This window comes from Osmerus eperlanus, chromosome 2 (assembly GCF_963692335.1).
Source record: "Osmerus eperlanus chromosome 2, fOsmEpe2.1, whole genome shotgun sequence".
Classification (NCBI taxonomy): Eukaryota; Metazoa; Chordata; class Actinopteri; order Osmeriformes; family Osmeridae; genus Osmerus; species Osmerus eperlanus.
In genome coordinates, this window is record NC_085019.1 from 22,766,992 (window position 1) to 22,788,328 (window position 21,337).

At 48.6% G+C, this 21,337-nt stretch overlaps 4 protein-coding genes across 7 annotated transcripts in view; 3 read left to right on the forward strand and 1 right to left on the reverse strand.

The window, feature by feature from the left end:
- The window catches only part of slc16a6b (solute carrier family 16 member 6b), a 233,383-nt gene that overhangs the window by 30,786 nt on the left and 181,260 nt on the right, over positions 1–21,337 (forward strand). The gene's annotated exons all lie outside the window — the stretch shown is intronic.
- rgs9a (regulator of G protein signaling 9a) lies at positions 71–9,470 on the forward strand. The gene is made up of 17 exons (XM_062480860.1): positions 71–273; positions 1,362–1,458; positions 2,394–2,444; positions 2,648–2,754; positions 3,123–3,174; positions 3,272–3,330; positions 3,525–3,601; positions 3,944–4,025; positions 4,347–4,409; positions 5,613–5,642; positions 5,784–5,845; positions 6,411–6,524; positions 7,537–7,652; positions 7,784–7,871; positions 8,076–8,214; positions 8,510–8,592; positions 8,859–9,470. Exons 1-17 carry the CDS (start codon positions 202–204, stop codon positions 9,010–9,012), a joined length of 1,446 nt encoding a protein of 481 aa, XP_062336844.1. The 5' UTR covers positions 71–201; the 3' UTR covers positions 9,013–9,470.
- cog1 (component of oligomeric golgi complex 1) lies at positions 9,521–18,980 on the reverse strand. 2 transcript variants are annotated; one of them, XM_062480445.1, is made up of 16 exons: positions 18,512–18,980; positions 17,965–18,209; positions 16,879–17,060; positions 16,443–16,619; positions 15,652–15,808; positions 15,117–15,327; positions 14,492–14,867; positions 13,819–14,288; positions 13,369–13,515; positions 12,653–12,814; positions 12,318–12,442; positions 12,110–12,218; positions 11,839–11,948; positions 11,052–11,133; positions 10,884–10,907; positions 9,647–9,769 (listed from the first exon to the last, which is right to left on the reverse strand). In XM_062480445.1, the coding sequence occupies exons 1-15, from the start codon at positions 18,818–18,820 to the stop codon at positions 10,899–10,901; spliced, it is 2,871 nt and encodes a 956-aa protein (XP_062336429.1). In that variant the 5' UTR covers positions 18,821–18,980; the 3' UTR covers positions 9,647–9,769; positions 10,884–10,898. The 2 variants fall into 2 exon arrangements, with proteins under 2 accessions (XP_062336428.1, XP_062336429.1); XM_062480444.1 differs by lacking the exon at positions 10,884–10,907 and having other exon boundaries at positions 9,521–9,769.
- Positions 19,216–20,622, forward strand: smim22 (small integral membrane protein 22). Of its 3 annotated transcripts, none has more exons than XM_062482014.1 (4): positions 19,216–19,491; positions 19,824–19,961; positions 20,186–20,253; positions 20,471–20,622. In XM_062482014.1, exons 2-4 carry the CDS (start codon positions 19,832–19,834, stop codon positions 20,516–20,518), a joined length of 246 nt encoding a protein of 81 aa, XP_062337998.1. In that variant the 5' UTR covers positions 19,216–19,491; positions 19,824–19,831; the 3' UTR covers positions 20,519–20,622. The 3 variants fall into 3 exon arrangements, with proteins under 3 accessions (XP_062337998.1, XP_062338005.1, XP_062337989.1); XM_062482021.1 differs by having other exon boundaries at positions 19,362–19,491; positions 19,830–19,961; XM_062482005.1 differs by having other exon boundaries at positions 19,366–19,495; positions 19,830–19,961.

Genomic DNA, 21,337 nt, shown 5'->3' on the forward strand with positions numbered 1-21,337 from the left:
GTGTTTGTATCCTCAGTTTATATAAGCTGTCATTGGGTGACAAATCCTTCCGCGCTCTCCCCCGCGTGCAATCTCCGGAGGTGTGCAGTGTACAGCAAATCACCGGTCGCTGCACTGCACTCGGATAAGTGAGTGTAGAAATTGGAATATATCACATCTGCAAGTTGTTTGGGTTGTATTTGACCTAGACCAACCGCAAACATGACAATAAACAAGCAAACAATCCGAGACCATGGTCAACATTATCGACCACGTATGGCATGCCTCAAAAAGGTAAGTAAGCTTAACAGTAGAACTTCATGAATCATTTGTTTTAACAACCAAATTATTTTAGATAAACTTCAGTTTGACATATTCTATCTGAATAATGTCAGGACTAGCTTACAACATTATTTTAATAAGCACATTTTAACAAAATTTCAGTCTTAAACATTCAGTAGGATTTCGCGGGTTGGATTGATGTCAGGTTTGCATTCAGAGAGCTGCTCAATACCTTTGTGAATATGTATGTATTTTCCGAATAATTGTAGAGCTAGCTTACTAAATAATATTAAAGACTGTTCTATTTCAGTTAAATAGCTATTGCCAAGAAACAGCAATTTATATTACTTAACAAAACAGAAAGGTGGAGGACGATCATTTCATCTGATGTCATATATTGACAGATATGTTGACATAACCCAACACCACCACAAAAAACGGTAGTTTTATCAACTGTACATTTCAGTTTGTTTCTTTCTAACAGGGACTTCGAAGAGCTCTAATCTAATACCCAGATCTGACCTTTAAGCCAATTAGATTCGCCTCAGCCTGACGCTCTAAGCCCATCCCACATCACAGAAGGCAGAGTTCATTTACCAATCATGTCACTCTGTGACCTCAAACCAGGAAGAACCTGGGCTTTAGCATTGTTCTGTCAGAAATGTTTGTTCTGTTGTTACATTTAGAAAGCTAAGCTCAAAGTTCTGAAACACTAAAACTTTAAGGTAACACTGAAAATAATGCACGTGATGGTGCAAGCTGATAAGTCAAGGTACTTGAATCAAACCTATTTCACTGTCCAAGCAAGCAGTAACCCGATGCAACACAGAACCACATTCACAATCCCTGTGATGGAATAAAAATCAGTTGCACTAACAGATGATAATCACCCAGGAACATCTGTGCTTGAATCTTATCGTTCGTCACTAGTGTCATCCTAAATACACACTCACTGGTGATCCATTCGTCGTGTATCAATACTACACGATGTGGCCCAAGATTCTACTACGAAGAAAATGTTGCTGTTTTGGATGAAGCGAATTCAAATTGTATTTGACCTATTGTCACTGAGTCGTGGTTCTTTGTGTTGCCGTGTGCAGGTGGAGGCCTTCGTGGTGGAGATGCAGGATCCTAAGACTGGGGTGAAGGGAACAGAGCAGAAACTAAACGTCACCACCATCCCGCATGTCATCACCGGTAAGACGGGTCACAGACGCCACGTTTGTATGTAAGGTAGGGTGACCGTAGGTTCTATTTTCGGCTTTAGTCATTTGTGTCTAAAACGACATTGTGTGAACTATCAAAGAGGAAAAAAAAGATGTCCCCTTTTTATGAAAATATGGTCACCCTAAACCCAAACACTTACTAACGGTATGTAAGAGGAAGTCTTAAAGGAACTTCCAACTAACATGACGGACATTGCCCTCTCGTGAGTCAGGACTATGCATTGTCTTGAAAGAGAAGAAGAAAAAAAGTATCCTTGTTGAAAGGAAGTGACAGGCTCGTAGCCAGCCCAATGGAAGGGGGGGGGAGTCTTATATATATTGGGGGTCCCCTCATTTTGTATTTAATCATGAGGAAAAAAAACTGGACTTTTGGCGGGGGAGGAGGTCGTTTGAACTCCTCCCGAACCGCCCCTGTCTACGGGCCTGAGGGAACATGTGAGTGTGCTATATAGAGCTGCCGTTTGGCGGGAGTGGGGGGGGGGGGGGGGGTGGGGGGGAGAGAGGCTGGGGTAAGCCGCTGACAGAGCCTATATAAGGCAGCTGTCAATTGGATGAGATCTTGGCTGGGCTTTGTGCACCAAAGTTGCCTCCTAATCGGTGTTAAGACCAGGGGAGAGATCAAGCTCTGCATGGGGCTGGAGACAGGAAGTTGGGCCTGTGTTGGGAGACAGGAAGCTGTCATCAAGGAACGTCCTGTTTCTGCTACACTTGTAGCCAATACTGGTGATAAAATACTGGTGATTTTGCACTGTACAGTAAAACAAAAACCAAAAAAAAACACCCACTAGAATCAAAATTTCAACAAATAATATAACAGATAAGAACTGCAATAACACAATGTGGAGGCCTTTAGATCCTATCTGACGAGACATGTAGTTCAACACGTTTGTTTGCTTGCTTGTACAGGTCAGGATGTTTTGGCCTGGATTGTCAACAAGATGAAGGTTTCCACAGAAGGTAAAACCATCTTTCATGCTGATGTTAGTAGACGTAGAGGTTGGGGATATCAGTGCTGTGAACATTGACATCTGTCGGTGTCTTCATATCTGTCTACACACTCCTCTCATCTCCTCCTGGCTAACCTTCTCCTGGCCACGCCCTCTCATCTCCTCCTGCCTAACCTTCTCCTGGCCACGCCCTCTTCTCCACATCACTGACAGAGGCCCAGGCTTTTGGCACCATGCTGGTTGCCTACGGTTACGTCTACCCTCTGCAGAACCACAGGAAGTTGGTGCTTTGCCCCGACGCCACCCTTTACCGCTTCCAGGTAAACCTCACGCACAGCCCCTAACGTCTGCCTACTCCGGCAGGTCGGGAGGGGCTGGTCATGCCTGGGATCAAAACAGAACCTATCCTCTAACGGTAGCAGAGTAATTATGGTCTCATTAACAGGACACATTGGGCTGGTGTGTCGGTGTGGTGTGTAGTTGTGGTGGATGGAAAGTCTGCACACTTGTAAGATGAAAGGGAGTTCGTTGGGCTGCGACATTTGATGTTATTACCGGTCTGCACAGTGTGTACCCATTGAGACCCTTTGAACACCATGACCAATACAAGGGACTGCCTTTTCTAACTGCTGTCACATCAGTTAGAGACAATGATGACTGATGATCTGCACCCTCGTCAATTCCCCAGACTCCATATTTTTGGCCTTCGCAGAAATGGGGCGGTGAAGACACTGACTACGGTAAATTCAAGTATTATCGTGAAGACGAATCGAACCATCTCGTGTTTGTTCACTATGCTTCTGGTAATAATCTGTGACCTGCCTCTTCTACCCAAAGCCATCTACTTGGCCAAGAGAAACATCCGGAAGAAGGGCATGCTGGAGCCGTATGAGCAGGTGGGTGTGTTCTCCCAAAGCCCTTTAGTCCTCGGCTATAGCTTCTACATGAAACATTGGACGCATAAGACACTGATTCCAGATGGCTCAAGACAGGCATGTACTTCAGAGTTAAGTTATGACTGTGGTCGCGCCACAGACCAGCCACACACAGTTCAGCAGAACGAGAACAATGACGGCCTTTCCTCCAACAGGAGCACTACAACCACCTCCACAATTGGATGAACAACAAGTGGGACTTCATTGTGATGCAGGCTACAGAACAGTACAAGTACGTGCCTGTCTGTTCTCCAAACGACAAACAACACGGTCGTATTGTGGCGGAACGTTTTGACCATTCGTAGACCTGCTCCTCTGGCCTGGGGAGCAGCAGGGGGGCGGATACCGCCACGCACACACGCACGCACACACACACACACACACACACACGCACACACACACACACGCACACACACACACACGCACACGCACACGCACACACATGCACACACACACGCACACACATGCTCCTGGTCCTCTTTCCGGTCTCCTTTGTCTCGCCTGTCTTCGGATATGTCTCATTTTGTCTGCCATCCCCTTTGTCTCTCCGTGTGTGTGTGTGTGTGTGATTCAGAGCTGCGAAGGAGAGGAAGAAGCCTGATCGTGTGGTCTTAGACTGCCAGGAGAGGGCCTACTGGATAGTGCAGAGGCCACCGGTAACAACAGTAATTTACCACGAAAATAGTCTAGAGTTGTGTAGACTAAACAGACATCCACGAAGGAGTCTAGAGTTAGGGATACTATACAGATATCCATGACAGAGTGTAGAGTTAGGGATATTATACAGATATCCATGACAGACTGTAGAGTTAGGGATATTATACAGATATCCATGACAGACTGTAGAGTTAGGGATATTATACAGATATCCATGACAGACTGTAGAGTTGTAGTAGACTATACAGATATCCATGACAAGTGTGGCGTTGTGCAGACTAAACAGATGTCTCATAAGACTCGTGTCTCCCGGTTCCCAGGGTCAGACTCGCAGCGCTATGGACTACGGCGTGAACCGCCTCATCGACCCCAACGCAGACGAGGTAACAGGTGAGCGGAGCCAGGCCTGGCGTTAGACGTTAGATCAGGGAGGAGGACGACTTCTCACAAGCAGAACTACCGCCGTTGTGTCTCTGTTTCTGTCCGAGAGGTTTTCTGGGTCGCGGGTGGATGGGACCGCCCTCGGGGGGGGGGGGGGGGGGGGGGGTCAGTGGTGTGTGAGGTCAGGCTCACCTGCTGTTCTAGAGGCTGTAAGACCATTACTGGGGCTTAGCGTGGAGGCTGTCAGAGCTGGCTGGCTGTTGGTCCTTTACTCTCTGCTGGGGCATTTACACACATACATACACACACATTTACATTTAGTCATTTAGCAGACGCTCTTATCCAGAGCGACTTACAGTAAGTACAGGGACATTCCCCCAGAGGCAAGTAGGGTGAAGTGCCTTGCCCAAGGACACAACGTCAGTTGGCATGACCGGGAATCGAACTGGCAACCTTCGGATTACTAGCCCGATTCCCTCACCGCTCAGCCACCTGACTCCACCTCCACACACATGCACACATACACACGCGCACAAACACACACGCCGGCACACACACAAGCACACACATACATGCCAGGAAGAGTAAAGCGATGTCAACTGGTCATCCCCATCTCTGTGAGTTGAAGCTGAAACGGTGAAGTTCGGGTCTGTAAAAACCAGTCCTGCCGGTGCTGTGACGTAAAGCTCCTGGGTTAAGATTTCACTTCTCATCTTGTGTCACATGGTCTGTGCTCTCTCACCCTGTCTTCCACTCATGTTGTTCTTCCTTTCTTTTCCCAGATACTTTGCAATCTCAGTGTGCACTTGTTTTCAAGAGGAGACAGGTGTACTACACACACACACACACACGCCCCTCTCTTTCCATCAAGTTGTACCTGTCTGTCTACCCTCTTAACCTGTCTCAATCACTACCTCACATCGCAAACACACACACACACACACACACCAGCTACTCTCTTCCACCTAACGCACACACACACACACACATCACGTGTGCTGTTTTCAGACCTCCCTGCTCGTGTTCTGTCTGCTCGCGTAGTAACAATGCTGTCAGATGCAGTGGTTTGAGCGTCCGTGTCCTGCTCCGTGCAGGTCCTCCCGTGTGGTGTACTGTAGCTGTGTTGTCGCCCTCGATAGAGCAGATAATAGACGGTGTGAAGAATGTGGCAGAACACGATCACATGTTTGTTTTTTGCTTTACAGAATTTCACTTACGATCACTACCGACGAGTCGTAAGTCACGTTTGTGAACACCGCACACGCACACTAAACGAGCACTACGTGCGACGTTTGCTAATATTTCTCGAATGAGTCAAGTCCCTTTCTTTAAGTTAGCTTCGTACATAACAACCCCTCTCTCTCTCTTACATCTAGAACATATTCCTTCAACAAGCCATCATGAGGTCAAAGGTCAAATCCACGGTGTCCCTCGGAGCGTGAGTGCCTCTTTGATGTGTGGCTGTTGTGATGACGATGTCAAAGATGAACATAAATACATCTCTTTTTTCAGGCACAGACTGCGTGGAACTGCGAGTCCAGTTTCGAATTGAGGCCTTAACCCTTGTGCTGCCTTCGGGTCACATGACCCAAAGGTTCATAATGAACCATCATTGTGTTTACCCAATTTTACCCAATACAAAAACAAATTAAAATAATTTTCTTTTAACCTTTGCAATGTGGGGGGTCTGAGACAGCCCAACGGTTAAAAGAAAATGCTTCACTTTGTTTTTGTATGCGGTAAAGTTGTCGCAATACGACGGTGGGTCACAATGACTGATGGGTCAGAATGACCCGAAGATAACACAAGGGTTAAGTCTAATTCCTGTGGAGAACCTTTGCAGACATCTTTGCGGTTATTTTGTGGAGGAATATGCTTTAATCTGTCTCTGTTATGAATGCGCTGGGAACACACTTTGGGATATTCTTGGTGCTTTTGACTTGGTTAAACACTCCAGTATGGCGGAGTTGAACAACAGTTTTGTCCCTTTGGTGTCTCCGTAGCCTGGTGAAGTACACGACCACCTACAAGAACCACGACCCCTTCCTGGCACCCTGTCTCCCTAGCAACCCCTGGCAGACGGACAACGACTTGTACTGGCAATTGAACCTGCGAACGTGAGCCGTCCACTCTGACCTTCCCCCTCCACTCTGACCTTCCCCCTCCACTCTGACCTTCCCCCTCCACTCTGACCTTCCCCCTCCACTCTGACCTTCCCCCTCCACTCTGACCTTCCCCCTCCACTCTGACCTTCCCCCTCCACTCTGACCTTCCTCCTCCACTCTGACCTTCCCCCTCCACTCTGACCTTCCCCCTCCACTCTGACCTTCCTCCTCCACTCTGACCTTCCCCCTCCACTCTGACCTTCCTCCTCCACTCTGACCTTCCTCCTCCACTCTGACCTTCCTCCTCCACTCTGACCTTCCTCCTCCACTCTGACCTTCCCCCTCCACTCTGACCTTCCCCCTCCACTCTGACCTTCCCCCTCCACTCTGACCTTCCTCCTCCACTCTGACCTTCCTCCTCCACTCTGACCTTCCCCCTCCACTCTGACCTTCCCCCTCCACTCTGACCTTCCCCCTCCACTCTGACCTTCCCCCTCCACTCTGACCTTCCCCCTCCACTCTGACCTTCCCCCTCCACTCTGACCTTCCTCCTCCACTCTGACCTTCCCCCTCCACTCTGACCTTCCCCCTCCACTCTGACCTTCCTCCTCCACTCTGACCTTCCTCCTCCACTCTGACCTTCCCCCTCCACTCTTTCCTCAACCTGAAATATATTCATGAACCTAGACTTTGATTCACGGAAGGATGTATTATAATTAGAATGTGTACTTGATGATATATTATAACATTATCATTTTGTAGCACAGTATGAGCTGTTCTTCCTTGGTTAGACAGGTCAGATCGGACAGGATTGGGCAAAGTTCCTGTCCAATAAGACGCTAGAACAGAGCCCGAAACGAGGATCTAAAATCAAGCGTATTTATTCGTACAGCCCTCTTCACAAGCAACGTCACAGAGGGCTTCACATACGCCCCCACAGAACTGCACCCAAGCCAACCTGAGCCCTGGACAAAGTGTAGCGGGAGGGCTGGATGTTGACGTGGTCCGCGTGCTCTCTCCGCAGGGTGGACGTCCCCACCAGCATGCGGGTGGAGCGCTGGTCCTTCAGCTTCTTCGACCTCCTGAGCGACCCGCGAGGGCGAGCCGACTTCAAGCTGTTCCTGAAGAAGGAGTTCAGCGGTCAGTGGGGGCCGCGGTCTCGGCTCCGCGGGCGCCCGCGCGGGAGGGGCGGGGATTTGAACAGCGCAAGGTCACGAGGGTAGCTCATTTTGCGCGTGTCTTTGTTGTTGTGTGTGTGTGTGCGTGTGCAGGGGAGAACATTGCATTCTGGGAAGCAGCGGAGGAGATGAAGTGGGGCCCGGCGTCTTCCATGACGGAAAACGCGGAGACGACCTTCAAGTGAGTCGAGTTAGAGTGCACCTGAACGTGTGTGCCTGTGTGTGCCTGTGTGTGTGTGCATGTGCCTGTGTGTGCCTGTGTGTGCATGTGGACAGCTGTGGCAATTATTTTGTGAGGAAAAAAAAAAAAGTTTCTCAAGCATACTTTAAACTCAGAAGGGGGGTTCATGAGGTAAAATAGTTGTGTGTGTGTGTGTGTGTGTAGGACCTTCTTGAAGCCTGGTGCTCCCCGCTGGATCAACATTGACGGGCGTACCATGGGTCTGACCGTCAAGGGCCTGGACTGTCCTCATCGCTACGTCCTGGACGCCGCACAGACACACATATTCCTGCTCATGAAGAAGGTGAGAGGGTCTGAGGGGGAGGGAGAGACAGAGACTGAGAAAGAGAGTGAGAGAGAAATAATTACTCTAGCATTTAACATCCAAATGAAAAGATAAGTCATACAGATGGGTGGAGTTGCATCATCATTATCTTAATACAGTGTATATATACTGTGTACATTATATGTACTGTGTATATATCGCCCCCCAGTGTCCAGACTATGAAGTGTATCTGATCGGCTTACACTGTCCAGGATAATACAGTTCACTGAATTGGTACTAAATGGAACTGATGCGGTATGTTCCCCCACGACAGGACACGTTCTACCGATACCTCAAGTCTCCCGTCTATAAGGACATGCAGAAGAAGGCGCTGAACCCTGAACCTCACAACTTCAGGTAAGAGGTTGCAAGACCTCAGTTTTCTCTTACATCCCATGTCGTCAACACGTCGTAGCTGCCGTTCAGTTCACTAAACACCCAAGACAGGTTCAGGCTTCTCTGAAAAAAAAAAGGTTTCATATACTTTGTATCACAAACCGTGGATATATACAGTGTTACAGATCATTGAATGACTCTGTTCTAAACGGGACACGCACGACCACATTGGAAGGTAAGAGTTCACCTTGCCCGCCCTCTCCATCCCCCACCTCTCTCTCCCCCAGTGATGCCCAGCTGGAGAACAACGCCCGTAACCGTAACCCCGGCGTGAGCCCCATCCTGCTCTGGCAGCAGGAAGAGGCTGACCGGGCCGCCGCCGCCGCAGCCTCCGCCCCCATCGACGTCAAGAAGATGATGAGCAAGCTGGACAGGAAGTAGGCGTGCCGCAGGAAGTGATGTCGCCCAACCGGCGGAGGAGGAGATAGAGAGGCACAGCACCAGCCAGCGTAACCGTAGACCGACGAGAGGTGATTCGTGATCGAAGCGCTGCTACCTGCAGTAATGTTACTGGTTTGCGACCTCCATGGCAACCTTGTGATGTCATTTACATTAGAGCTAGCTAACAGGCTAACAGGCTAGGGACAATACACTGTAGGTATGGCGTCTCTTACGCTAGCGACTGTCCATAGTGCTTAGGTGTAAACCTATCATTGTCCTCACACAGAGTTGTATTAAAGTACGTATGGAGAATGCTTCTTTCAGGGTAGGCTTGTCTTCAGCATCGTCGTACTGCATGACGCATGTATTTTCAGCTCTAACCCACCCCGTTTCTGCATTTTCAGTTGGTGACTCACCCAATGATTGTCAAATGTCTAATAAAACCAGAATTATGCAATGAAAGACGCCAAGAAGCCTGTTTTGTAGTTATATCTACTACAAATCATACACACCAACCATTTGTATTCGTGAATCAAATGTGTATTTGACATATATTATTATGTAACTTTTTTTACAAAGTCTCTGTACAATGTTAAACATTAAAAGCTAACAGAGGAACTCCTTATTTGGCCATGCTGGACAGCCAACCGAGTTTGAACAGTGAGGGAGCGGCTGGTTCTTCCTCCTGATTGGCCAGCTGCCTGAACAGGTTCCCAGGGCGGAAGGTGTCATTGGCCGGTGCGGAGGTAGGCGGGACCTGAGGAAACAAGCGAATGAGAACAGACCATACGAACAGAATATCATGCTCACGAAAGCCCGAACGTCACTATTTCTTACTATCAAATGCACAGGTGTGCTTTTGTCAAGCATAGCTTAAGGGCATGTTGTGCATCTCTGTGCTTTGGGTTCGAGCTTTAGATTCCCACAGCACTCGACTCATCGCAGCACTGGTTCGGTTGTGTAGCTTGTTAAGAATGTGTTTTAGTATCGTCTCAGACCAGGCAGGCGCTAAACCACAGAGCTCCCCTGGTAGGCAGCAGAATGACCCGGGCTGCTCAGTCAAGGAGGCCAACAGCAAATCCAAACCAGACTAAATGTTAACATGTCGACTATGGGGAAGCTAGCGGAAAAAACACTGCAAACACACACTGTGGGCAGAGACAGACAGACACGCATATACTGGATAGATAGAGAAACACATACACACATACAGGATATAGACATACACACACACACACACACTGGATAGATAGAGAAACACATACACACATACAGGATATAGACATACACACACACACACACATACTGGATAGATAGAGAAACACATACACACATACAGGATATAGACATACACACACACACATACTGGATAGATAGAGAAACACATACACACATACAGGATATAGACATACACACACACACACATACTGGATAGATAGAGAAACACATACACACATACAGGATATAGACATACACACACACACACATACTGGATAGATAGAGAAACACATACACACATACAGGATATAGACATACACACACACACACATACTGGATAGATAGAGAAACACATACACACATACAGGATATAGACATACACACACACACACATACTGGATAGATAGAGAAACACATACACACATACAGGATATAGACATACACACACACACACACATACTGGATAGATAGAGAAACACATACACACATACAGGATATAGACATACACACACACATACATACATACTGGATAGATAGAGAAACACACATACAGGATATAGACATACACACACACACACATACTGGATAGATAGAGACACACACAGTAGACACACACACACACACGTGCAGTGATATCCTGCTGTGAGACTTGCCTGGGGCCTCTTCCCTCAAAACAGCTGGGAATGCAGAATGTGTGACATTATTTACTCAGAAAACAAATAACACAAAATGATACGTCACACATTTAGAACACAGCGAACACAACAGCTCCAGCTGGATGCTCTGTGATGTCACATCCTCCCCCCCCCCGGTTCACTCACCAGCGAGCGGGTGGCGTCCGCGCCCCGTACCGGGGCCTTGGTCCTACGGGAGCTGGACATGCTCAGGGGCAGCAGGCCGAACCTGGGGAACGTCACCGCAGGTCAGTGAGGAAGAGTCACAGCCGGTCAGTGAGGAAGAGTCACAGCAGGTCAGTGAGGAAGACATGGGGATTTCCTGCGTGCTTCCGTTAATCACAAGCAGCTATTTCCTTATCATCTGCTCATGTATTCGGCCTTATTCTCCATTCATATATCTGTGTTGCTACCGGGGGACCTAATGTGTTCTGATGACAGGCACAGTTTTTATGATGTAATATCTGCCTGCCTGTAACACCACCTAAAACAAACACCTTTTGTCTATTCGCTATAAACACCGTCCTTTGGCCTTCAGAGGGGAGAGACATGACACCAGCTAAACCTGGTGTTTTTCTTCTAATCTGCAGATTGATGATCCTTATTTAAACCCCAGAGCTCAACTGAACTTCGTCACTCCGTTAGTGAAGAGACGGACAAAACGCTTTCTTCATCACCATCCATTGGTCAGTCAACTCTTCCTCACCATAACAGGAAGTAGGGTTAGGGAAATCAGTTCAGTTCTAACCCTACCAGTTCAAGACCATCTCCTCAAAAGTACTTTTGGCATGCGCGGACTAGAGCATATCTTTCCGTATGAAAGGTAACAGGTAAGGTTTGGAACCAAAGGAATCAAACCCATGTCTCTAGCAAGGAAAACATTTCCACCACCTGACACACTTCCACCAGCCTTCCACTAGCTCCGCCCCCTCACCTGATCTGGCTGCTGGCCAATGGCAGGATGTTGGGCGGCTCCTGGGTGTTGACGCTGTTTCCCCGGGAGACAAACTGCTTCTCCGTCCCCGACAACAGGCCCAGCAGCACCTGGAACACCACGTTACGGTCCGTTAATCATCGAACGTCAACAAACCACCGTGCAACGTACCTGCCAAACAGCCACGAGCTAGCAAGACTTTGAATTCAAAGGCCCAGCAAGTTCTGTGTGTAATCGTCCTCCGTGTGCTCTAGAGGGGGGCGAGTCGTACCGAGGTTCTCTGCGAGAGGCGGTTGAGGTTGCTGTTGAGAGGTGGCGTGAACACGTCCAGGTCGAAGGGGTCGATGTAGCTCTCCAGCGAGTCACACACCTGCTGGAGCCTGGGAGACAGAGGGGAGAGGGGTGTGGAGGCCAACCGTGTGCGTGTAAAGTGTGTGTGTGTGTGAGTAAGCGTGTACACAGTGTGTGTGTGTGTGTACCTGGGGTCTTGGTGAGAGCGGGTGCTCTTCCCCTCCTCCAGTCTGGTCCCCAGGGTGGTGTTGAGATAGCGCAGGTCAAACAGCAGCTGGAGGGCCCTGTTCTGGGTCATAGGGAAGGGTCTATCCTGGAGGGGGGCAGGGGAGGATGGAGGGAGGGAGGGAGGGAGAAAGAAAGCATAAGAATTCGAGGAATAATGCCAAGTTGAAAACTGATAAACCCCCCTTAAAAAAATACTACTACTAATAAAAAAATAAAATATTTAACAAATGTCTAACTGCTAACGGAGCCCGTGAACGACCCCACCCGCCACAACCTCCCCCCGACCGAGCCTCACCTTGTCCTGGGCGTGGCACGCGAAGGCCTCGTACTGGCCGAGCACCTGGTCCAGACAGGCCCTCAGCAGCTCCTGCAGGGTGGGCCGGGGCAGGGCGTGGCCCCCCACGCGGTTCACCTCCAGACACAGGCGGAAGAGCAGGGACTGGACGGACCAGGACGGCTGGCAGGGAGGGAGGGACGGTGAGAGGTTAGACTGTCCAGAGAGATGGAAGCTTGCTTGTGTGTTTGTGTTATCTGTGTGTGTGTGTGTGTGTGTGTCAGGGCTCGAAATTAACGGTGTCCCGTAACTTTTTTCCACACACTGAAAGGAGAGAAGAGGAGGGGAACAGAGAACCCTAAAACAGAGTGAAGCAGAGCACAGCACAATGGAGTACAGTAGAGTTTAGTAGAGTAAGAATTGTGTTAGCCCCACCAAGAAACAAGCAAGAAAATTGTATTCTATTGTGTATGTATTCACATTGAAATTCAGACATTGATTTGAGCACCACGACTGTATGGATTACTTAAATAAGTAATCCAAGAGTTGCAAATAACCTAGACCCATGTCAGAATGTCAAAATGCAAAAACACAAGAATTTACATGTCAAGTTCTGTTTGTGACGGTTAATTTTGCACTTCGGGACGGTACTGGGACAGTGAGGAAAAAAGTTAGTTGTGAGCCCTGGTGTGTGTGTGTGTGTATCTGCGTGTGTGTGTTTAATGCCAATCGCCCACCTGGACAGGAAGTCTGATTTTGGACATGACGTTGCTCCCTGACTCCGCCTCTTCCTGAATCTCTTGCTCCTCCCAGTTGGTGGCTGTTGCTAGGATGGCACCTGCCGACTCAGCATGAAGAGCTGTTGCAAACTTACCCACAAGCTCCTGGGAGACAGACAGTCAGACAGTCAGACAGACAGACTACTGATAGAAAAAGACAGAGGCATTATCAGAAACCAGTGAGAAATGCCACTCACGGAGCCTGTTTCATGAAGTGAGTTTAGCGAATAAGCCAGGCTAGTGTCGGTTACTTTCCCTGATATAAGCCTGGCTTATTCACTAAACTCACTTCATGAAACAGGCCCCTGGTCGAGGTGGATATCCACAACATCATATAACACAAAGCAGTTATTTATTCATGCAAAGTGCTACGTAATGTGGTACGAAACAGAGCTGTCAGTTCTTTACCTTGGAGAAGGCGGAGCTCCATATCCTATACGCCTCCATGCTGCAGCCAACAAGCTCCTCCTTCAGACACGCCCACTTGGCCTGGGCGGGGCTAACCTCGGCTGCCTTGGCCCTCCCCAGTTTCCTGCCCTGCCGGGGCGTTCCCACGACCACGCCGTCCCCCCCGGCTCCCCCGCCTTGCTGTCCCAGAATGCACTGCCTGAGGTTGGGGCAGAGCTCGCCCACGGACTGGCACAGCCTGGCCAGGAAGAGCACCTGGCTGAGGTGGGCGGGGCCGGCGCCGGGGGCGGGGCTGGCGGCCAGGTGGGCGCGTACGAAGGAGAGGATGTCGCGGACGCAGGCCGCGCAGCGCTCGCGCAGCGTCTCCTGGACGGCTTCGGCGTCCGTGAAGCGGTCGAACGAGGAGCCGTTGCCAGGGCCGGGCCCAGAGCCAGAGGCTGTGGAGGAGGCCGGGGCAGGATCAGGGGTACCTGTGGAGGGAGAGAAGTTCACTATTTACCCCGTCACCACTTACCAGGGGCGTCATAATCATTTTGGGCCCCCTCCTCCCTTTTTTGGTTTCCCCCCTCCAATCAAGACATTTTCATGCCAAGCTTTTCGAGGGCCCCCTCCTCCCATTGGGGCCCTGGGTAGTCAGTCCCACTTGGGGCGGGACAAATCGTCTTTTCCCCACCTGCGGCGTGGCTGGAGGGCAGGTAGTGCTGCAGGTCGTCCAGTCGAGCCCTCAGCTTCCCGTCCAGCGAGGAGCAGAAGCTCTGCACGGAGGGCGTCAGGGCCTGGGTCTTCATGGCCAGGCCGCTCCGGTGCTGCGGCCCGCGCTGGGCCACGCTCACCCAGGCCGCGTCGCTCAGCAGGTCCCCTGGGGCCTCCGACCACAGGAAGGAGGCCACGTCCGCCTCGTAGCGGGCCCCCCGGCCCGGGCCCGGAGGGGGGCTGAGGCTGGGGCTGGGGCCGAGGGCGGAGGGGTGGTCGCTGAGCTCTCGTAAGGCGGAGGAGAGGAGCTGCGTGGAGCTGGTGGAGATGGACGTGGTGCCCTCCTGGGTGATGGCCTGAGAGGAGAGATGGAGAGACCAGGAGAGAAGGAGAGAGTGACAGGGAGAGAGATGAGTTAGTCGGAGCTGATCCGCAGTTCTAACATAAAAACACCATATTTCAGGGCGCGTACTAAATGCACGCCAAATAATACCCTAGCTTTCCCCCCCACCGCGACTTAAGCGTAAACAAACGGATCAAAAACACACTCCAATACCCATGCTGCTCGTGTACGTGTCATCACGACCCCTTTGTCCATTCCATACCTGCAGACGCTGCAGAAACAGCTGCTGCAGGAAGTCCTCCCACACCGCCAGGGGGCGCTCCAGCAGGCGCAGGCAGACGCCGCTCCAGTGCTGGCTGATGGAGTCGCTGGAGAGCAGGTCCCACACGGCGTCCCTGATGGCGGCCAGACCCTTCAGGCTCTTCACGTACACCAGCAGGCTGCTCACCCCGCTGCAGATGTCCTCCTTGCACCTGGGGGGAGGGTCAGGGGAACAGTCAGGGGAACAGTCAGGGGAACAGTCAGGGGAACAGTCAGGGGAACAGTCAGGGGAACAGTCAGGGGAACAGTCAGGGGATCAGTGTTTGGGTTGAGAGGGAGTGTGAGATGGGGCAAGTCAAGTTTATGTCATATAGCAGCTTTCACAGGGCCAGGTCCCAAAGTGCTCCACAAAAGTAAAATTGTTTAAAATAAATTACAATAAAAACAGTTAAAAGGAGCAAAGAAACAAACACACCCACATGAATTCACAGTCTGATGCTCATTGGGAAAGAGCCGTGATTGGCCGAGAGGCTTACATGTCGATCCAGTGTTGCAGAGTGTCTCGAAGCTGCTCTCTCTGGATTGGCTGAGCCAGGGTGCGCAGGGCGGGCTGGAACTCGGTGATGGAGGAGGGCAGGTACTTGAACCAGCCGTCTGTACTGACCTCCTCCTGCAAGACCCGCCTCCCTTTCCCTGAGCAGAGCGATACTCATCACTGATAGGTCCGTGCTCCCATTTCAGCACACGTCGAGATTCAAACTTAACAGGAACTGTATAACGAATGCTCATTTAGGAATTCCTCTGACCATAACAGCTACCATCCTAACCTGCAGCAAGGTAGCTTCAGTGAAGACACATGCTACAAATGTCCTGATCAATCATATAGTAAAAACAAAGACATATGTTTATGTGGTGGGTTATGGTTTGTAAAGAAAACTATAAGTAAATTCAACCTTAACAGCAGTGATGAACATTTACATTACATTTAGTCATTTAGCAGACGCTCTTATCCAGAGCGACTTACAGTAAGTACAGGGACATTCTCCCCGAGGCAAGTAGGGTGAAGTGCCTTGCCCAAGGACACAACGTCATTTGGCACGGCCGGGAATCGAACTGGCAACCTTCAGATTACTAGCCCGATTCTTTAACCGCTCAGCCACCTGACTCCCCTGACTGAACAGAAACATGTTGCTTCCTGATGTACATGACGTGTGAAATACAGTCCCAACATAACTACAGTGCAGCATGATATTTATGATGGCTGCTAAACGATGATCTTAAGATCGTTTCCTGTTGTTCTTGTTGTGTTACTTTGTGTTGCTTGTACCTGCAGGTATCCTGGAGGTGGTGTTCTCCAGGGTGCTGAAGAGCAGGCCACAGCTCAGGCCTCCCTCCCCCGGCCGGGGGCATCCCTCTGGGGGCAGGTAGAACACAGCGTAGGCCTGGTACAGGGTGGTCACCAGCAGCTCCACCAGGCTGCACACCTGAGCCTTCACGCCAGAACCTGGGGGATGGAGGACAGCCATTTGTATTTCCCCGCATCCAGACTCCAGCGCTCTTTCTACAGCAGATGTCACACCTTTTGTTTGTTGTTTTAGCTACCCTGTTAAACATGTTTGCATTGTGCGTTGGATAAAAGCATCTGCTAAAATGAATAATTCATGCAAATGTGTATGCCCGTTTATGAGTATAGCAAACCCTACTACATCAACCCCTGTCTACATTTGTTTGTGGCGAACCAGGTGTTTGACAGGAAGCAGTACCGTGCTGCGGTTGGTTGAGCATCTGCTGGATGGAAGCCTTTCTGGCCAATAAGAAGTCAGCCAGCGCCTGGCGAGGAGAGCTGTCCTCCAATAGCATGGTGGACACGAGCGCCTCGGCGATAGCCTGGTCCGACACGGCCCGGCCGCGCAGCAGAGACTTACTGTCCAGTAGAATGGTGGCTCTGTAGACACCATAACAAGAGGACAAAGATAAGTGCTGAATCCAGAAGAAACTGTGCATCAGAGAGGTGTTTCTGTGAATGAAACTGTGTTCAAGATGTGTTTCTTTGGATGAAACTGTGCATTAGAGAGGTGTTTCTTTGGATGAAACTGTGCATTAGAGAGGTGTTTCTTTGGATGAAACTGTGCATTAGAGAGGTGTTTCTTTGGATGAAACTGTGCATTAGAGAGGTGTTTCTTTGGATGAAACTGTGCATTAGAGAGGTGTTTCTGTGAATGAAACTGTGTTCAAGATGTGTTTCTTTGGATGAAACTGTGCATTAGAGAGGTGTTTCTATGGATGTAACTGTGCATCAGAGAGGTGTTTCTGTGAATGAAACTGTGCATTAGAGAGGTGTTTCTGTGAATGAAACTGTGCATCAGAGAGGTGTTTCTGTGAATGAAACTGTGCATTAGAGAGGTGTTTCTGTGAATGAAACTGTGCATTAGAGAGGTGTTTCTGTGAATGAAACTGTGCATCAGAGAGGTGTTTCTGTGAATGAAACTGTGCATTAGAGAGGTGTTTCTGTGAATGAAACTGTGCATTAGAGGTGTTTCTGTGAATGAAACTGTGCATTAGAGAGGTGTTTCTGTGAATGAAACTGTGTTTAAGATGTGTTTCTTTGGATGAAACTGTGCATTAGAGAGGTGTTTCTTTGGATGAAACTGTGCATTAGAGAGGTGTTTCTATGGATGAAACTGTGCATTAGAGAGGTGTTTCTGTGAATGAAACTGTGTTCAAGATGTGTTTCTTTGGATGAAACTGTGCATTAGAGAGGTGTTTCTATGGATGTAACTGTGCATTAGAGAGGTGTTTCTGCGAATGAAACTGTTTCGTGAGTCGTGTTTCCGTCCCACCAGACCCACCTGAAGTGCCCGGCGGCTGCCACCTGCCTGACCAGGATGGGGAAGCGGGCCAGCACGGGGCTGCAGTAAGGCCCTCCGGCCCCCAGGTGGAGCTGGCTGTGCAGGTGGCAGCACAGCAGGTACAGCTGGGTGGCCTGCAGGTACTGGGACGCCTCCATGGAGCTCCATATGCGCTCTGGGATCTCCAGGAGCAGCTTTATCTGAGAGGCCATGATGTAGAACTTCTCCTGAGACTGCCTCTGGCTCTGGGGAGGAAAGGCAGCGTGCAGCGTCGTCAACAGCAGCTTCATAGAGACACACATGTACTTAGACGTAGACTAACACACACACTTTGCAGGCATACATTCACAGCTTGACGCTGTGTTCATAAGGTTGAAGGAAGGTTCCAAAAAGCAATACACAATAAATTGTCTACACTTGTGGTTTTAAGGAAGGTTGCTGACCATCTGAAAAGTTTATTGATATCACAACCTACTGTGAGTATGTGTCCATAGCAGGTAACTGCCCATTACACGACATCACGCATGCCACTTCGGGTAATATTTACCTCCTGTTTGTTGTTCGACTGGACATTGCTTTTGACTTGTTTTAACTTCTGGCAGTAGCGATGCATGTCTTGTATGGACTGAACGACGCTTTCCGAGCACTGTCTCATCTCGCCGATGGTGTCAGCGGCGTCGATCAAATCCCTGTAGCGCTCGCCTACCATCTGTCGGAGTTCCTCCTTCTTCTGTTCGATTTCTCCCCGGACTTTCCGCTCAATTCCCCGGATCTCCTCTGTGTTGTAGCGCTCGAACAGAACCGCCGGGTCTCTGATCTCCGAAACCCGGAGAGTTTGCGCTGGAACCACTGCCATCACAGCTTCACAACCAAATTCAAGATGCCAACTGGAAAACTACAATCCCGGAAGACGAAACGAAGCCCTCTTCCTGCTTCCACGTAAACAAGGCGTCGGGGGGAGATTACTTAGAAAGTAACAGCGCCCCCTGCTGCATCACATGCGATTCCCAAGTTTAGAGCGTGTGGTTCCCCCGCCCCCTCCGTCTCTAAACACAATGATTTCCCATTAATATTATTTCCTCAATCTTCTCATTGTAACTATTTTATTTTGGAAGGTAAATATAGCTATAAATACAAGTAGACTAGACGCCAATAGAGCAAGACACCAGGGTGAATTCGGGTAATCTGGGACATTGGGTGATGTGTGACACCTATTCTTCCCTGCTATGACAATGTCTAGTCCACAGAACTTTGACTCTAGGTTTAGCATGGATGCTATGTGACTGAAATCACAAAACGTGATTGGTGTGGTGTCACAGAAAGGGTCAGGGCACTAGTCAATCAGGAAGCTCCGATGAGAAAATGCATGCAAAAAATGATAGATTACTCATCCAACTTAAAAACTCTGGGTTGAGGAAGTAATCGCGACACATTCGACCTTTATTCTACGCAACAGGTGTCAACAACAGGTGCGTCAGGTGCCAGAAACCCGGAAGAAACGACAAAAGCAGCAGGATCGACATACAGGTAGGTCAACTAAATGTCACAAATAAAGATATTCAAATGAAACAACTTAAATCCAAGTTCTAGATAGACCTGACGACTTTCTTTCACACGTTTTAGCCTACTTAGGCTAGTTTAAAGGGAAAGAATACTTGAACGACTGCGATGAGTCGGTGCTGGAAATTAAAAAGGCCAGAGGATCTAGAATGTCAATTTTGAAAGTGATATGGATGTCATGATTAAAAATATTAATTTTGTTTAGTTCCCTATTTTGTATCAATAACAACACGAACAACAATGGCGAGCCAGACACTTAACTACATTCTTATTTCCCTTTGTGATAAATGACGTTCAAGACACAGCGATGGACCCGCGAAACATCGACACAGAGTTCAAGGATCAGTTTAATGATGTTATGTCCAGACTGCAATCAAAACAGCTCTTCCAGTCAGACTGGGACATTGCCTCGTTTGCTGTCTTTTTTATTTTCATTGGTAAGCGGTCAAAATGACACACGCGCACACACTCACTGACCACAGTGACCAGTAGTAGAGGCCAATGCTGCATGTCACTTTGAAAATGATTGACCCCGATACGAGTTTGCGTCAGACATTTATAACAAGGAAACATTTGTGACTTTATGGACTCCTTAAGTTCCAGCTAACCTCTACCAGTTGTACCATCGCTCCTCAAAATGCTTTTTTTTGTTTTCTTTCAGGCATGGTTCTGTTGCTGGTCATCCTCGTGCTCATTCGCTGCTGCTGCTGTTGCTGCTGTGATGAGAAGGTGAGAACTACTCTGAGTTCTCATGTCTTCGTTTCGTATCATAATCAAATAATTATTGAATCATAATTCATATATCCATCCCTGTAATTGTAATATTGATGTAGTGAGGCATGCCAGTTTTGAGTCTTATTTGAGTCTTAGTTTTGAATCAAGTAATTCAGACGTCAGAAAAGCCTCTGAATAAATTTATTTATTTGCGTTTTTCTCCCCCACCAAGCCCCGAAGACAGAAAGTGGGTATCGAAAACATGGCACTGGATCCGTGAAACAGCATGGCTTCGTGTTTGAAGATGAACATGTTTGAAAATGTAAAAAAAAAAAAAAAGCTTATTATTTTTATGATCAATAATTAACAAATGTAGTCTATTTTTACCAGCACTTTATGAGTGTGCCAAATAAATGTCCATAACTTAAAAATAAAATAATGCGTGCCTTTGATTTGTTTTTTTTTATAATAGCCACTATCTGTTTGCACTTATAGCAGTCCCTCAAAACACATTCCAGAACCAAATAGATCCGACAATCAGACTTTTCTGTATTTGTATTTAAAGCAGGCTAGTTGCTAGGATGCCAGTGAAGAGAGGTAAGGTGAAACCAATGTAACGAAAGCAAGACAGGGTTTAAACTTGACTGACGAACTCTGAGCTATCAAAGAGTTCATGATGTTGCAAAGCTTCATCAAATCCATTTGAAGTACTGCAGGGTTCATGATGACGGCATCCCCTGAGGTGAGCTCGCGGACTGCGTATTAGTCAAGGTGCTCGCATAGCGCTCTACAGGTACAGGACAGCGACCTGATGAATTGGCATTCCTCCGCCCTGTGGCCAGGCTGGGTACAAAAGTGTTTTTGCTAAATTAGCAGGCTAACTGCCTTCCACCTCTTGTAAATATGGTGGACACCTGAAATGTATAGATTTAGAAGAATATAGAAGAAATAGATTTTGAAGAATATTCCGTTGTTCTTGATTCTACAGTAAATGTGTAAACATTTTTAAATGAAAACAAAAATTGATTTTAGCATTTGCCAAAACCCAGACTGGACACATTGGAATCACTTAAAATGTCTGCACACACACATATACATG

Bases quoted from the DNA above. Each gene is read 5' to 3' on its own strand.
- cog1 (XM_062480444.1), bottom strand. From the start codon at position 18,820: ATGGCAGTGGTTCCAGCGCAAACTCTCCGGGTTTCGGAGATCAGAGAC. The intron at 16,620-16,878 runs GTACTGCTTCCT...TCCATCCCCCAG, and splicing joins GCTCAACCAACCGCAGCACG to GTTCTGGCGTGAAGGCTCAG. The intron at 14,868-15,116 runs GTATGGAATGGA...CTCTCCTCTCAG, and splicing joins TGTTTCTGCAGCGTCTGCAG to GCCATCACCCAGGAGGGCAC.
- rgs9a (XM_062480860.1), top strand. From the start codon at position 202: ATGACAATAAACAAGCAAACAATCCGAGACCATGGTCAACATTATCGA. The intron at 4,410-5,612 runs GTAACAGGTGAG...TTTGCTTTACAG, and splicing joins TCGACCCCAACGCAGACGAG to AATTTCACTTACGATCACTA. The intron at 5,643-5,783 runs GTAAGTCACGTT...TCTTACATCTAG, and splicing joins ACGATCACTACCGACGAGTC to AACATATTCCTTCAACAAGC.
- smim22 (XM_062482014.1), top strand. From the start codon at position 19,832: ATGGACCCGCGAAACATCGACACAGAGTTCAAGGATCAGTTTAATGAT. The intron at 19,962-20,185 runs GTAAGCGGTCAA...GTTTTCTTTCAG, and splicing joins TGTCTTTTTTATTTTCATTG to GCATGGTTCTGTTGCTGGTC. The intron at 20,254-20,470 runs GTGAGAACTACT...TCCCCCACCAAG, and splicing joins GTTGCTGCTGTGATGAGAAG to CCCCGAAGACAGAAAGTGGG.